Source organism: Garra rufa, chromosome 25 (genome assembly GCF_049309525.1).
Source record: "Garra rufa chromosome 25, GarRuf1.0, whole genome shotgun sequence".
Classification (NCBI taxonomy): Eukaryota; Metazoa; Chordata; class Actinopteri; order Cypriniformes; family Cyprinidae; genus Garra; species Garra rufa.
This window is the reverse complement of record NC_133385.1, coordinates 9191100-9207055: the sequence shown is the minus strand read 5'-3', so window position 1 is coordinate 9207055 and position 15956 is coordinate 9191100. Positions and strand designations below refer to the sequence as shown.

At 41.7% G+C, this 15956-nt stretch overlaps 1 protein-coding gene across 1 annotated transcript in view; it reads left to right on the top strand.

Annotated features, from left to right (window-relative positions):
- met (MET proto-oncogene, receptor tyrosine kinase) overlaps window positions 1-14715 on the top strand; it is a 64983-nt gene extending 50268 nt beyond the window's left edge. Inside the window, exons 12-16 of the mRNA XM_073831560.1 lie at window positions 6552-6733; window positions 6898-7007; window positions 7102-7267; window positions 9474-9610; window positions 12350-14715. Of these exons, the coding sequence (XP_073687661.1) occupies window positions 6552-6733; window positions 6898-7007; window positions 7102-7267; window positions 9474-9610; window positions 12350-12560 (806 nt within the window). The 3' untranslated portion in view covers window positions 12561-14715. The remainder of the gene's footprint in view (window positions 1-6551; window positions 6734-6897; window positions 7008-7101; window positions 7268-9473; window positions 9611-12349) is intronic.
- Window positions 14716-15956: the final 1241 nt, after the last annotated feature.

Genomic DNA, 15956 nt, shown 5'->3' with positions numbered 1-15956 from the left:
CTGAACACAGTTTGACATCTCTTTACTGAGATATGACATATGACTGTTGAGGCTGTTTTAATAGGGTCTTGTGATGAAGATGATGATGATGAATGCAGCCATGTCGAAGCCATATTGCATTAGAGACGCCTCTAATCACGTCACGTCACTGAGAGCTTTTAGATTTATGACTCAAGCTTTGTTTTTCTGTCTCAGTTTTCAACAGGAACTTTGCTTAAGGGTCAAAGACGAAAAAGGGTTTAAGCATAAAAACAAACAGTGTAATACTGCTTTAAATTGTTGTTGTTTTTCCAAAACAAATTAAAAAAAATCATAAATTTTTCAACAACAAAAATCAATTTATGACATATTAATAGATAAATTACTTTCACCCCAAATACTAATTTGTTGTAATTCTAAATTTTTTAAAATTTGCCACTATCCTAAGTTTTGCCCATTTGTCAGTAATTTTTTTTTCTCATTTAAAACACAATAAAATTTTATATGCTCCCTTATTCATTTATATATTTTAATATGTACAAGTCTGAATAAGCATGTTGTTTGAATTTTTACATTAATATTGTGTTACACTGAATGACAATGTAACATTATTTCCCTTCCGGGAACTCAGCTGCGTCAAGCGCTATGGGGAAGGCCATTGGCGAACCACGCTCTGAATATCGTGTGTCTAACCAATCCGAAGGAGGGCGTGACGTCACAGGCGGGGTGACGTAAGCGACCAGGAAGTATAAAAGCACATGCGACGGAGCCGGCGTCAGCTTTCGTCATTTCAGCGAAGCGCTCTGTGTTGTACTGTCTGGTTATCACTCCTTTTTTTGTGCAAGTTAGCACGCCTTTCTTTTGAGTGATAATGTCTGCTAGGGGCAAAAAAGAAAAAGAAAAAGAGAAAGTTAAGTTAGTGAGCGAGGGCGAATCACACTTCAAGCGGTGTGTTCCTCCCTGCCAGCGTTACATTACTGGCAGGGATACACACAGCTTGTGTGTGGTTTGCCTGGGAGCGGAGCACACTGAGTCGGCTCTTGAGGGGGTCGGCTGTCAGCATTGTGACCAGCTTCCGGTTCGCATGCTCCGCTCCCGAAAGGCTCTTTTTGAGAAAGGAGCCTTCTCCAGCTTTCCCCGCTGTGCTGGCCCCGCTTCCGCTGAGGCGGAGCGGCAGCTGCATTCGTGGGGTTCGCAGTTAGATTTGTTGGAGGGTATGGAGACGGGTGATCCCCTATCTCCTACCTCACCCGACAGATCTGAAGCTCTCTTGCTGGGTGCGGAAGCCCGCTCTGCGGTTACTTCCCCCCTGGGAGGAGGGCTCACTGCTTCTCCTGTCTTCCTCTGAGGAGGTTGACGTGGAAAGCGTGTCAGAGCCGCTCACTAAAGACCAGTCGCCCCAATACGAGGAGCTCTTGGAGGTGGTTACTCGTGCGGTTGCCAAGCTAAACATCGATTGGCCCGCCGAGAAACAGCATGAGCCGCAGAGAAGCAGACTCGATGAACGCTTCCTGCGGACAAAACAACCACCTTCAAGACGGAGCCTTCCCTTCTTCACCGATCTCCACACTGAGGTGTCGAGATCATGGGGGAAGCCGTTCTCGTCTCGTCTGTTTGTCCCCGCCTCTGATTATTATGGCAATGTGGTGGGGCTCGACGAGAACGGCTATAAGATGATGCCACGAGCTGAGCAAACACTCGCCAGCTATTTATCACCTGGACTGGCATCATCTTTAAAGGCTCCGTCCTTGCCTTCCAAGCCGCTGCGAACATCTTCAGCGCTGGTTGGCAAGGCGTACACGGCAGCAGGTCAAGCTGGCGCCTGCCTGCACACCATGGCGGTGTTGCAGGCATATCAAGCGGACCTGCAGAAGGACCTTAATGACGGTGAGGAAATTGACGTTTTAGAGCTGCGTCGTACCGCGCTACCAAGGAGACCGCCCGTGCAGTTGGGCGGTCTATGGCAGCCCTGGTAGCCGCGGAGAGACATCTGTGGTTGACCCTGTCTGACATGAAAGAGAAGGACAGGGTCTTCCTCCTCGACGCCTCGCTGCAGCCTTCTGGTCTGTTTGGCGACGCAGTAGACTCAGTCGTCAGCAGATACCAGGAGGCTCGCAAGCAAGCGGCGGCGTTTCAGCGGTACCTCCCTCGCTGCGTTATTTTCTCCGAGGCTGCTGGGCGGGAGCAGCCTCAGCTGTGTACGAGCTCCTCGTATCGCCAGGTACAAAAACAGAGCGCTCTGGGCCAGGGACCTCCAAGACTAGGCCCGACCTAAGGGTCGTCCTTCAGTCTAGGAGGTCCTCGGCCAAGAGACCCTGACAATTATGCGTCAGGGTCATTGAGGGCAGCCCCTCTCAGGGACGAGCGGATCGCACCACATTACACGGTGTCCGTCTCCCCCCGGGGCCCTCAGGAGATCTGTCAGCCACCCCTGCCAGTGTTACAGGGCGCGGCAGTCTCCAGCGAGCCCATACCTCATGTATCTCCGCCCGGCAACGTAACGGGACTGAGGTGCTTTCAGGGGCAAAGCTTACCAATATCGGGTGCTTCCCTTCGGCCTAGCCCTCTCACCCCGCACATTCACAAAGTGTGTGGATGCTGCTCTGGCTCCTCTGAGACTCCAGGGCATCCGCATTTTGAACTATATCAACGACTGGCTGATTTTGGCTCAGACAGAACAGTTAGCGGTCCAACATCGAGATGTTGTTCTTGCTCACATGAAAAATTTGGGGTTGAGACTGAATGCCAAGAAAAGTGTGCTATCTCCATTACAGAGAACCACTTCTAGGTGTAGTGTGGGAATCGACCACGATGCAGGCACGAATGTCACCCGCTCGGATCGAGTCGATTCTCACAGCAGTCAGAGGGATCAGACTAGGCCAGTTACTCACTGTTAAACAGTTTCAAGTACTTTTGGGTCTGATGGCAGCAGCCTCCAATGTGATACCTCTTGGACTACTGCACATGAGGCCCCTACAGTGGTGGCTCAAAACCAGGGGTTTTTCCCCGAGGGGAAATCCGTTCCGCACAATCAAGGTCACGCGGCGCTGCTTACGTGCCTTAGACATGTGGAAGAAACCCTGGTTCCTTTCCCAGGGCCTAGTGCTGGGAGCTCCTTGCCGCCGCGTAACGCTAACGACAGACCCATCCCTCACTGGTTGGGGGGCGGTCATGAGTGGCCGCTCAGCCCGCGGTCTGTGGACAGGCCGCCATCTCCTTTGGCACATCAACTGCTTGGAGATGCTGGCCGTGTTTCGAGCTTTAAAACACTTCCTCCCAGACCTTCGGAACCGTCATGTGCTCGTACGCACCGACAGCACAGCGGTTGTGTACTACATCAACCACCAAGGGGGTCTGCGCTCACGGCCGTTGTTCAAACTGGCGTACCAGATTCTCTTGTGGTGCCAAGGCAAACTGCTATCACTAAGAGCGGTTCATATCCCTGGCCACATGAATGTGGGAGCAGACATCCTGTCGAGGCAGGGGCCAAGGCCCGGGGAATGGATGCTTCACCCCCCGAGGTGGTGAAGCAGATTTGGAGTATTTTCAGTCAAGCCCAGGTGGACCTCTTTGCGACTCAGAAGACATCGCAATGTCCCCTCTGGTACTCTCTAGTTCCTCCAGCTCCTCTGGGACTGGACGCTATGGTACAGACGTGGCCGAGACTACGTCTGTACGCCTTTCCCCCGATTGCTCTGCTCCCGGGAGTTCTAGAAAGAGTGCGCCGGGACGGGGTCCAGCTACTCTTGGTAGCCCCGTTCTGGCCAGGTCGAACGTGGTTCTCAGACCTGATCTCCCTCCTAGACGGCACTCCATGGGAAATCCCGATCAGGAGGGACCTTCTCTCTCAAGCGGGCGGCTCCATTCTGCATCCCCGCCCAGAAATGTGGAGGCTATGGGTGTGGCCCCTGAGGGGGCACAACTCGTTGCTTCGGGTCTCTCAACTGAGGTTGTTGAGACCATCCTTCATTCTAGAGCTCCCTCTACGAGGAAACTTTATGCCCTGAAATGGAAACTTTTTTCCTCCTGGTGTAGAGACCGCCAGTTAGACCCAGTCAACTGCCCGATTGGTACAGTTCTGGAGTTCCTGCAGACACGCTTCTCTACAGGGCTAACTCATTTCACCCTTAAGGTTTATGTGGTGGCACTCTCGGCCTACCACTCACCTATTGGGGGACTGACTGTGGGTAAAGACCCCTTAGTGATTTGTTTCCTCCGCGGTACACTAAGGTTGAGACCTCGGGTACGCCCCCGAGTACCTACTTGGAACCTCGCTGTGGTGCTTGAAGCCCTCTGTAGGCCACCCTTCGAACCTATAGAGGAAGTCTCTGATCGCATGCTCACGATCAAGACTGCTCTACTACTTGCTCTCTCTTCTTTAAAAAGAGTTGGTGACCTTCAGGCCTTGTCAGTGGCCCCTTCTTATTTAGACTTTGCGCCCGGTCTGGCCAAAGCATTCCTTTACCCCCGTGCAGGGTATGTTCCCAAGGTCCCTACATCTACACCACAGCCCGTCGTACTCCAGGCCTTCTATCCTCCTCCATTCTTGGAGCCTGACCAGCAGAAGTATAACTGTATGTGTTCAGTGTGAACATTGGACACATACGTCCACAGAGCTGCCCTGTGGCGTAAGACGGAGCAACTTTTCGTTTGTTATGGCCCCCCTAAGAGGGGGTGCCCCGCTTCTAAGCCTATTATCAGTAGATGGATCGTAGATGCCATCTCTACTGCTTATGAGTCCTCTGGGGGTTAAGGCTCACTCAACCCGAGGCATGGCTGCCTTGGAGGCCCTTCTGGCAGGTGTTCCGATTCAGGACATCTGCAACACTGCGGGATGGTCCACACCTCTCACCTTTGTCAGGTTTTACGACCTTGACCTCAGGGTTACTCCTGGTTCTTCCGTCCTCTCGTCATAACTTAGACAGAAGATTTTTTCCTCTTGTTCTGGCATTTCTCCAGACAGAGGTGTATTACAGCTCTTGTCCTGGCAATTTCCCCAGGCAGAGACCTTACTTTCGTGTCCTGGCTTGTTCACCAGGCTCATCCTTTTTCACCCCTTGTTCCACTGTTCCCAGACAGGGACTTGGAATTCTGGAGGCGTGGGTATACTCGTTCCCCATAGCACTTGACGCAGCTGAGTTTCCGGAAGGGAACGACCCAGGTTACGTATGTAACCCAGGTTCCCTGAGGGAACGAAAGCTGCGTCAAGGGCCACAATTCCGGCGTCCCTGGAGCGCTTGCTGTATTCCTAGAAAGCTGACGCCGGCTCCGTCGCATGTGCTTTTATACTTCCTGGTCGCTTACGTCACCCCGTCTGTGACTTCACGCCCTCCTTCGGATTGGTTAGACACACGATATTCAGAGCGTGGTTCGCCAATGGCGTTCCCCATAGCGCTTGACGCAGCTTTCGTTCCCTCAGGGAACCTGGGTTACATACGTAACCTGGGTCGTTCATTCTTCAGAAAACTTATTTGAAATATAAAAAGTTAAGACGTTAACTTAACTTACATTTAATGTGCTTTCTATGGACACTTTTGTAAATTTCTTTTGATGTGGACATCTTAACATCTTTGACCCTTAACTTGACTCTCAGTGTAATAATGTTTTATATCATCTTTTTACTTTCAACTTTTTGACAAAGGGGTGTATTTATGTGAATTTTAGAGTTTCTATTAATATTTTAAATATTTTAGATTTTATTTTTATATTTTCCATTTTCATTTTAAGTTGTAATTTTAATTTTATTTATGTCGTTTTTGGCTTTTAAAAAATGTTTATTTTTTGTTTTCATTTTAGTTCAGATTTAGCTATTTTAGTACATCGGGGGGAAAAATAAAACTAGTTCAAACTAGTTGTAAACTAGCAAAAAAAACTATTTAATTTAACATTTCATGATTTTGTTTTTGTGGTTTTAGCTAACTATAACAACCCTGGTGCATTCATATATTAATCACATCAAAGAATCATTAAGTTGTTATAAATAAATAATGAAGAATTGATTGACTACTTAAGGGCTGTTCCCAGATCAGTTTTGGACTTTTGTGGATCCTAAGCTACTCTGACAGCAGTCAGTGTAGCGTGGGATGCTTCATTGCTCAGGATCAGTCTACTGTAAGACATGTACACACAGGCCTTTTCTTTTTTGTCTACCCATAAGCCTCTCTTTCTCTCAGTGAAGGGCTAAACATCTGTTTAATCTCCTCAAAATGTGAAAGCTCCACCAACAAGATTAAGGGAGGCGCAGCTAAAATGGCAGCACCAACAGAATCTCAGAGCTCAGCTAGTAACGGTGCGGTCATGTCACAGCAGATTAAGTCTCTATACCGAAACCTCCCGGGTGAAATATCAGGCCGTGTGTGATAAAACACTCGATAGTGTTGGGGATAATTTATAAGTCGTGGTGAATGGTTCACTGACAATTTGGCAGGTTTATTGCCAACTCAGAAAACGTATAGCAGGATAGATTTTAAAAGAGTCGTTTTGCACGTGTAAATCTAGGCTGGGGGTGATACCAAAAACCACTGTGGTGATCTTTGAACTTCTGAGACTGTTCTTGTCCATTTATGTCCCAGGAATCACCGATATAGAAGAGGTGTCCCAGTTCCTCAAGGAGGGCATCATTATGAAAGACTTCAGCCATCCTAATGTGCTTTCTCTGCTGGGAATCTGCCTGCCCAGCGAGGGCTCGCCTCTCGTTGTGTTGCCGTACATGAAGCATGGAGATCTACGCAACTTCATCAGAGATGAAACTCACGTATGTTGTGGCAGCATCTGAATGTCTTTCAGTGTCAGACTGTAGCTTCATGGCTGTTTAAAGGATAATAAAGATGAAAAAAATGAAATTAAACAGGTGGTGAAGTGCTGTGCTGTTTTTATCATTATTGTTTTTAAATGGAGTGCTTGTTTTCATTCTCACAGAACCCCACAGTGAAGGACCTGATGGGTTTCGGGCTGCAGGTGGCTAAAGGAATGGAATATCTCGCCAGCAAGAAGTTTGTACACAGAGACCTTGCGGCCAGAAACTGCATGTGAGTTTTTCAACAAATTACCCAACAGTGTTTTTAAATATTGTACAGTATGTACAGTATTATTTTTTTACATATTTTGTAACATCCCTCTTAGGCTGGATGAGAGCTACACAGTAAAGGTGGCTGATTTTGGTCTGGCCAGAGACGTCTATGATAAAGAATACTACAGCGTGCACAACAAGCACGGGGTCAAGCTGCCCGTCAAATGGATGGCATTAGAAAGCCTGCAGACGCACAAGTTCACCACCAAATCTGATGTGGTGAGTATCTCAATCACAGTTTGAAATGGTATCCTTAAAGGGATAGTTCACCCAAAAATGAAAATTCTGTCATGACTTACCCTCCAAACCCGTAAGAACTTGGTTCATCTTCGAAACACAAATTAAGATATTTTTGATAAAATTCGAGAGAATTCTGACCCTGCATAGACAGAAACGCAACTGACACATTTAAGGCCCATAAAGGTAGTAAGGACAACATTAAAATAGTCCATGTGAAATTAGTGGTTCAAACATACTTTTATGAAACTACAAGAATACTTTATGTGCACAAAGAAAACAAAAATATAAACTTTATTTAACAAGTATTCTCGTAACTTCATAAAATTATGTTTGAACCACTGATGTCACATGGACTATTTTAATGATGTCCTTAATACCTTTCTGGGCCTTAAACGTGTCAGTTGTGTTGCTTGTGATGCAGAGTCAGAAAGCTCGCTGATTTAATAAAAAATATCTTAATTTGTGTTCTGAATATGATTTTTATCTCACAATTCTGACCTTTTTATCACAACTGTGTGATACAAACTTGCAATTCTGACTTTTTTCTTAGAATTGAGAAAAAAAGACGCAGTTCTGAATTTTTCTCAAAATTGCATTAATAACACGCAATTGCAAGTTAAGTCAGAATTGTGAGATATAAACTCGTAATTTAGAATTGCAAGAAAAAAGTTAGAATTGCGATATACACTCGCTATTGTGAGAAAGTTAGAATGTGAGATATAAACTTGCTATTGCAAAAAAAGTCAGAATTTGCATGGTACAAACTTGCATTTGCAAGAAAAAAGTCAGAATTCTGAGTTATAAAATCTGAATTGCGAGGTACAAGCTCAAGAAAAAAGTAGAAATTGCAAGATATAAATTCACTATTGCGAGAAGAAATTCAGAATTGTGAGTTATAAATTTGCAATTGCAAGAAAAAATTCAGAATTGCGAGATATAAACTCACTGTTGCAAGAAAAATTTCAGAATTGCAAGATATAAACCCGTTATTGCAGGAAAAAAGTCAGAATTGCAACATACAAACTCACTATTGTGAGAGAAAAAAGTCAGAATTGTGAGATATAAACTCACTATTGCAAGAAAAAAGTCAGAATTTGCATGGTACAAACTCGCATTTGCTAGAAAAAACTCAGAATTCTGAGTTATAAACTTGAAATTGCAAGAAAAAAATCTGAATTGCGAGGTACAAACTCAAGAAAAAAGTAGAAATTGCGAGAAAAAAAATTCAGAATAGCAAGATATAAACTCCCTGTTGCGAGAAATAAAGTCAGAATTGTGAGATATAAACTCACTATTGCAAGAAAAAAGTAAGAATTGAAAGATGCAAACACTATTGCGAGACAAAAAGTCAGAATTGCGAGGTACAAATGCATTTGCAAGAAAAAAGTCAGAATTGCAACATATAAACTTGCAATTCTAAGATAAACTTGCATTTACAAAAGAAGAAGTCAGGACTGTGAGTTTTGGTCTCGTAATTTTGACTTTATTTCTTGCAATTTTGAGTTTATAACTCCCAATTCTGAGAAAAAAGTGAGAATTGCAAGTTTGTATCACAATTCTGAGAGAAAAAAAAATCTGTAAAATGTTCTGTTTTAAAATATGTTTAAATGACCAAATTGAATATTTTTGGCTTTTATAAGCAGTATAAATAATCAAATATTTTTTTGGGGTATCAAAAGTATGCTTAAATATTCAAATCAAACTCAAATATCAATTTTGGACATTATATGCACTCAAATCAATCAATCAAATGGTCCAATTCCATTTTCTTCTGATGCCAATATTTCAAAAGCTAGCCAGTCTTTGAACAAATTGTGGACCCTGGGTCACTTTGACAATATTTGTGCAGAATCTTTCTCTATCACACTGACTCATGCATGCACACACATGTCAGACTCAAGGTGTATCGTGACTCACGTCCTGTTTTCGAACCTACCTGCGTTTCAGATAAAATTGATGACTACATGTGGACACTTTTGGGGAAAATCCATTCCCAACATTTCCCAAATACTGACCTGACTGTTGCCTTAAATGGATTTATGAGTTCAGCTTCCCTGTGCTTTGTTTCCCTTTTTGTTGGCCTCCAACAAATGACAGTGTTGGAGCCACCCAAAGTTCACTTGTTTTGATAGGTGCACACTTGCCGTCCTCATGACTCATTGTTTTGAATCTGATCTTCACGCAGTGGTCGTTCGGCGTGTTGCTGTGGGAACTCATGACCCGGGGCGCCCCGCCTTACTCCGATGTGAACTCCTTCGACATCACTATCTTCCTCCTGCAAGGACGAAGACTGTTACAGCCAGAGTTCTGCCCGGACGCACTGTAAGTGCACACACACACACACACACACACACACACACACACATACACACCCACATGACACACACTTGGTCCTTCATTATGACCACCGCGCGGCACTCCAAAGGGGGAGTGCGTCAACACGAGCGTAAAACAGAGAGCTATTGTTAAGCACCCGCAGATTCAGTCAAGCAGTAGTAGTTCATCAAAACTCTTGGCCAACTCAGCTCTGCATGACTACCTGAGTTCAGCACACATCGACTCCCCACCCTGCCTGAATGATATGAGTCAACCTCCAAACATTCTTCACACGCTGCCGTCTAATATCCAGCCGTGGCTCTGAACAGAGATATGTGGGTCATCACTCCCTTCCCTCATGGACGGCACAAAGAGCCAGTCCTCCCAGGTCTTCGTGCCTCTGCTCAGCAGACTATTGCAGGACAAACAATGGAAAGTCGTTCTGAAATGCGATGAAAGTTTGCACCGAAGGTTATAAATTTCAAGGCAACCGTGTTTTGAACTGCCAAAGCAAACAGCTGGGATGGAAAATGGAGAAGTAGGATGACTTACATTACACTTGTGATTCTCAGCTCAAATGAATCAGAATTGACTGAAAAATGAATATAAGTATTTAAAACTACATTACTTTTTAAAATGTTGGGGTCAGTGAATAGTAAATACTTCAATGCTTACAAAATTACAAAAAAATAAATGTGTTATCTACAAATTTGAGCACCAAATTTGCATATTAGAATGATTTCTGAAGGATCATGTGACACTAAAGACTAAAGTAATGATGCTGAAAATTCAGCTTCGCTTCACAGGAAAAAATTCAATTTTAAATTATATAAAAGAAGAAAGCAGGTGCTTTAAAATAGTAATAATATTTCACAGTATTACTGTTTTTGCTGTATTTTTGTTCCAGTAAATGTAGCTGTGGTGAGCAAAAGATCCTTTTTTTTTTAATAATAATGGCACAGTTCGCCCAAAAATGAAAATTCTGTCATTAATTACTCACCCTCATGTCATTCCAAACCTGTAAGATCTTCATTCATCTTCGGAACACAAATTTAGATATGTTTGATGAAATCCGAGAGCTTTCTGACCCTGCATGAACAGCAATGGAACTAACATGTTCAAGACCTTGAAAGGTAGTAAGGACATCGTTAAAACAGTCCGTGTGACATCAAGGGTTCAACCTTAATGTTCTGAATATTTTTTATGCACAAAGAAAAACAAAAATAACAACTTTATTCAACAATTTCTTCTCTTCCAATTCATTCTCTTGTTATTTTTGTTTTCTTTGTGCACGAAAAGTATTCTTGTAACATCGCAAATTAAAGTTGAACCATTGATGTCACATGATCAATAGCTGTTTACACTCTTATTTTAAATGTGGCCAATATCAGATTTCCAATGTGAACAGATCAAGGTTTTGAACTGACTTGTGTGCACAAAAAGACAATACGAACAGGTTGCCACGTATTCACAATCAATTCAAAATCCACTCAATTGCTTCTTAAAACTAGTCCAAAAACAGCCCAAGAACGTTCCATGGGGGACGGGATTAGTGCATAAACCCACAGAGTTGAAAACAGTTGAAATGTGGCAACAGTGGAAAAGTAATTCTGTGGGAGTTGGCAACACTGTCATACAGAAGTAAACACAAGAGGAAATAAAGTAAGCGATTATGCGTCTATTTATCCCCAGTGAAACTGTGCACAAGCAGTATAAAAAAAATAAAGACACGGATGTGAAAGAACAGAGCAGAGTTTTAAAAACTTTTATGATATGAACCCTCATTTTGCTAGTACAGTTGAGGTCAAAAGTTAACATCTCCTTTCAGAATCTGCAAAATGGTAAATATTTTACCAACATAAAAGGGATCATACAAAATGCATGTTGTTTATTTAGTACTGACCTGGATAAGATATTTCACATAAATATAAATATTTTTTATAAAAAAGGAAACACGAGGCATTAAGTGCTGGTGGTGAAAACTTTTGAACAGATTGAAGATATGTGCATTTTTCTTATTTTGCCTAAATATCATATTTTTTTCATTTAGTACTGCCCTTCAGAGGCTACAGAAGGTTACATGTTTCCCAGAAGACAAAATAAGTCAAATTTACTCTGACCTTCAAATTCAAACTGATTTCATCCTCGGCTCCTAATGCATGGTTTTTCCTTCTAAAGCATCAGTGAGCATTTGAATCTTCTGTAATAGTTGCAATAGTCCCTCGGTTGTCCTCAGTGTGAAAATATGGATCTCAAAATCATACAGTCATTTTTGGAAAGGGTTCAAATACACAAAAGTGCTGGAAAACCAAACAATTTGTGGGACCTGAAGGATTTTTCTAATGAACAGCAGGCAGTTTGACTGTTCAGGACTAACAAGGGACTCATGAACAACGATAACTAAACTAAAACACAGCTGTGGATCATTCAGGTAACAACACAGTATTAAGAATGAAGTATTATGGGTCTTGAACATGTCAGTTGCATTGCTGTCTATGCAGGGTCAGAAAGCTCTTAAATTTCTTCAAAAATATTTTAACTTGTTTTCCGAAGATGAACGAAGGTCTTATGGGTTTGGGACGACATGAGGGTGAGTAATCAATGACAGAACTTTTAGTTTTGGCTGAACTATCCCTTTAAATAATTAATGACATTTGAAAACTTTGTTGGCTCGGCACAATGAGGCTTCTGTTAAGAAAGTAAAATTTATGAATTTTGATTTACATTTTTCACTATTCTTTGTAGATACAATGTCATGATCGAGTGCTGGCACCCCAAACCCGAGCGACGGCCCACCTTCTCAGAGCTCGTGTCCCGCATCGCCGCCATCTTCTCCAGCTTCAGCGGCGAGCACTACATCCTCCTCAACACCACCTACGTCAACATCGATAAGATGACGCCCTACCCCTCTCTCATCTCCTCTCAGAGTAACCTGGACCGTGACTGCTGCACCTGAAAGAGAGAGAGACCAGACAGAGGGAGGGAGAGGAGAACAACAAAAAAACACAAAGCCATTGCTGTTCACGAAACACACTGGACTGGCTGCCAGGGACGGCTTTCATCATTATAGGAGGAGGAAAGCGGCCCAAGGACACTGTGAAAGACTTTTTCCCTTAATCGCTGTAAATAGATTATGATGAGCCGTGACCTGTGGAGTTAAGGTTCTCCAGTCGAGCATGAGATGGTCCCGATCTCTTGGGACAGAGGCATCCCATTAACGTTTCATCTGTAGGATGATTCTTGCAGTCTGTGACCATCTGATTCATTTATGCTTACGGCAGACGACTTCAAGATGTCTCAACTTGTGTTCTCCGACGTAACCTGAGCGTACAGTACGTTGACCGATTTATTTTCTGTGAAAAATGTAATAAAACGTTGTGCATGCCTTCGTACTATGAACTGAGCGCAGCATAATGAAGTTATCAGGAGAACACTGGACTCGCGTGACGTATGACGATGCTTTGAGGAACTTCCGATCTGAAAATGTTCTTGTGAGGCCTGTACGTCCGATTCAGACCGATATGAATGATAAGATTCTCTTTGTTTACTTATGTTCAGATGATTGTTTCCTGTCCTGGCCATTTGAATCTTTCTGACAAGATTTCTTCCGTAGTTCTTCTATATTTTTATATAATCTGCTTAAGTTTAGTGTCAAAGCGAACATACTAAAGGCTCACATGGAATCTGCACAGCTTTTTCACATTTTCACCACTGATTGAGTGTACAAAATATTCAATCATATATGTATATACATATATATATACTGCTGTTCAAAAGTTTGGGATCAGTAAGATTTTGAATGTTTTTAAGAAGTTTCTTATGCTCATCAAGGCTGCATTTATTTGATTAAAAATCTTGCAATATTGTGAAATATTATTTCAATGTAAAATAACAGTTTTCTATATATATGTATATATGTTAAAATGTAATTTATTTCTGAGATGCAAAGCTGAATTTTTAGCATCATTACTGCAGTCTTCAGTCACATGATCTTTCAGAAATTCTAATATGCTGATTTATTACCAACAGCTGTGCTGCTTAATATTTAGTTGGAAGCTGTGATACTTTTTTCAGTATTCTTTAGTTTTAAATTTAAAAGAACAGCATTTATTTAAAACAGAAATATATTCTAACAATATAAACTACTGTTTAAACGTTTGTGGTCAGTCTTTTTTTTTTTTTTTTTTAAGAAATTAATACTTTTAATCACCAAGGATGTGTTAGCAGAGACTTGGATTGTTAGGAAAGATTTATATTTTTAATAAACGCTGTTCTTTTTAACTTTTTATTCCTCAAAGAATCCTGAAGTATCACAGGTAAAAATAAATCAGCATATTAGAATGATTTCTGAAGGATCATGTGACACTTAAGACTGGAGTAATGATGCTGAAAATTCAGCTTTGCATCACAGGAATAAATTATATTTTAAATAATATTAAAATAGAAACCCCTCATTTTAAACCATAATAATATTTCACAATATCACAGTTTTTTCTGCATTTTTGCAGCCTTGATGAGCATAAGAGAACCCTTGAAAAAAAAAAAATCATACTGATCCCAAACGTTTGAACGGCAGTGTATATATCAAATGCATATATTTATATATATGGAATTCTGCATATGCATACACAAAATATACTATATACAGAGAGAGAGAACATGTGACTTTGTGAACAGCAGATGCAGATTCAATGTAGGCCTGTATGTTTCTATGTAGTGAAGATGACTATGAATGTGACTTGCCATAACGGACTACTGTATGATGTACATAATTTGTCTCTCTATCCTTATTGTCTGACTTGCTGTGTGATACATGTATATATAGCCTATGAACACAGTACAATAGACAGTTTGGTATTCCAGTTCAATGAGGTCAATCAACATTTCATTTTATCCCTATGTGAGTAAACTTCTAGTGTTATTGTTACAAATGATCAATCAACAGGCTGAATCTTGATTTGTTTTATATTATGGTTTAGGTTTCAGCATTTATGAAACCTTCAGACTGTCTTCTTGACATTTCTATATGGAGATCACACTCAGAAATGGTACAAATGACAATATTTCTGTCGTTCCAGTCATGATAATAAAGTTTTATTATGTGTGTCATATATGAACTTACTCTCTTCTTTGTGCTGTATCTTCTCTGAAGTCTCCATTTCATCAGCTCTGTGTGAACTTTGACCATGACCTTCTGATTACCCTCAACGCTCTTGACTCGACCCTCAGTCGCTGGTGTCTAGACAGGCTTTTTAATTTCCTCTTTTATGGTCTCTTCTTGAAAAGGCGGGTAACACTACCTGTCTGAAAGAGAGTAGTGTAGCTAAATGAATGAAACACTATGACATACAGATACAATACACATCCTCTCATAGATAACACTTTTTACTAATCTGCATGGCAAAAACTCTGTGTAGCTTTACCTCATTTTATTAGATTTTGAACTTGGCTGTCCTAACGTGAGGACAAATACTAAATCCCTCCTCATAACTCAACACTAATTCATAAGCTAATGTGGAGGAGGATATGACACACTGTATTTGTTGTCAAAAGGCGCTATTGTAAACCTGTGACCTCGCTTTATATGAAATGACTAGAGTGCCACCTACTGGACGATTTATCGCATCCGTGTGTGTAACTACTATAACAATAGTTGGCCAGGAGAGCAATTTTGTCTGTGGCCCTTTGTTTCAGGATTATGAATCACTTTGAGTAAAAAAATAAGATCCCTTGGGCCTTCATTGAGGACTTGTTACACAAGCAGTGAGGTAGTGTCATGAATAATGCCGCTCGCAGCTATTAGAAAAACAGACGGAAAATCCGCCCTAGAATGACGTTCTGTCTGCTCAGCTCCAAAACGACCTGCACTGGGAGTTTAAAATCAAAATGACATGACAGTTATGAGCTACTTACAATATAGTAGTACATTCCATCTCTAGTGCTAACCCTCGATATTAATAAAACAGGTTGGGTCACGTTTTGCCAATATTTTGGGGACCTAATGTCCACACAAAGATAGTTAAACGTGAAAACAGCTTCTACTTTTGGGGACCATATAGTTTACATAAAAAACAGGCTTAATAAACAATAATAATGTAAAAATTAGATTAAAAAAGTAAAAAGGTTCCGTGAGGGTTACATATAGGGTACGTTAGAATGGGAAGTTTGCAACGTGGTACACAATAAAACCATTATTGTCTCCCTAATTTAATCTTAAAATATAGGCTAATATTATTCTTATAGTTAGCCTTAGTTATTAGTTAGTTAGTTAGTTAGTTAGTTAGTTATTTTATTGTAAAAACTAAATCACGTCTAACTTAAAGCTAAGTAATTAAAAGTGCTGTCAAACCAA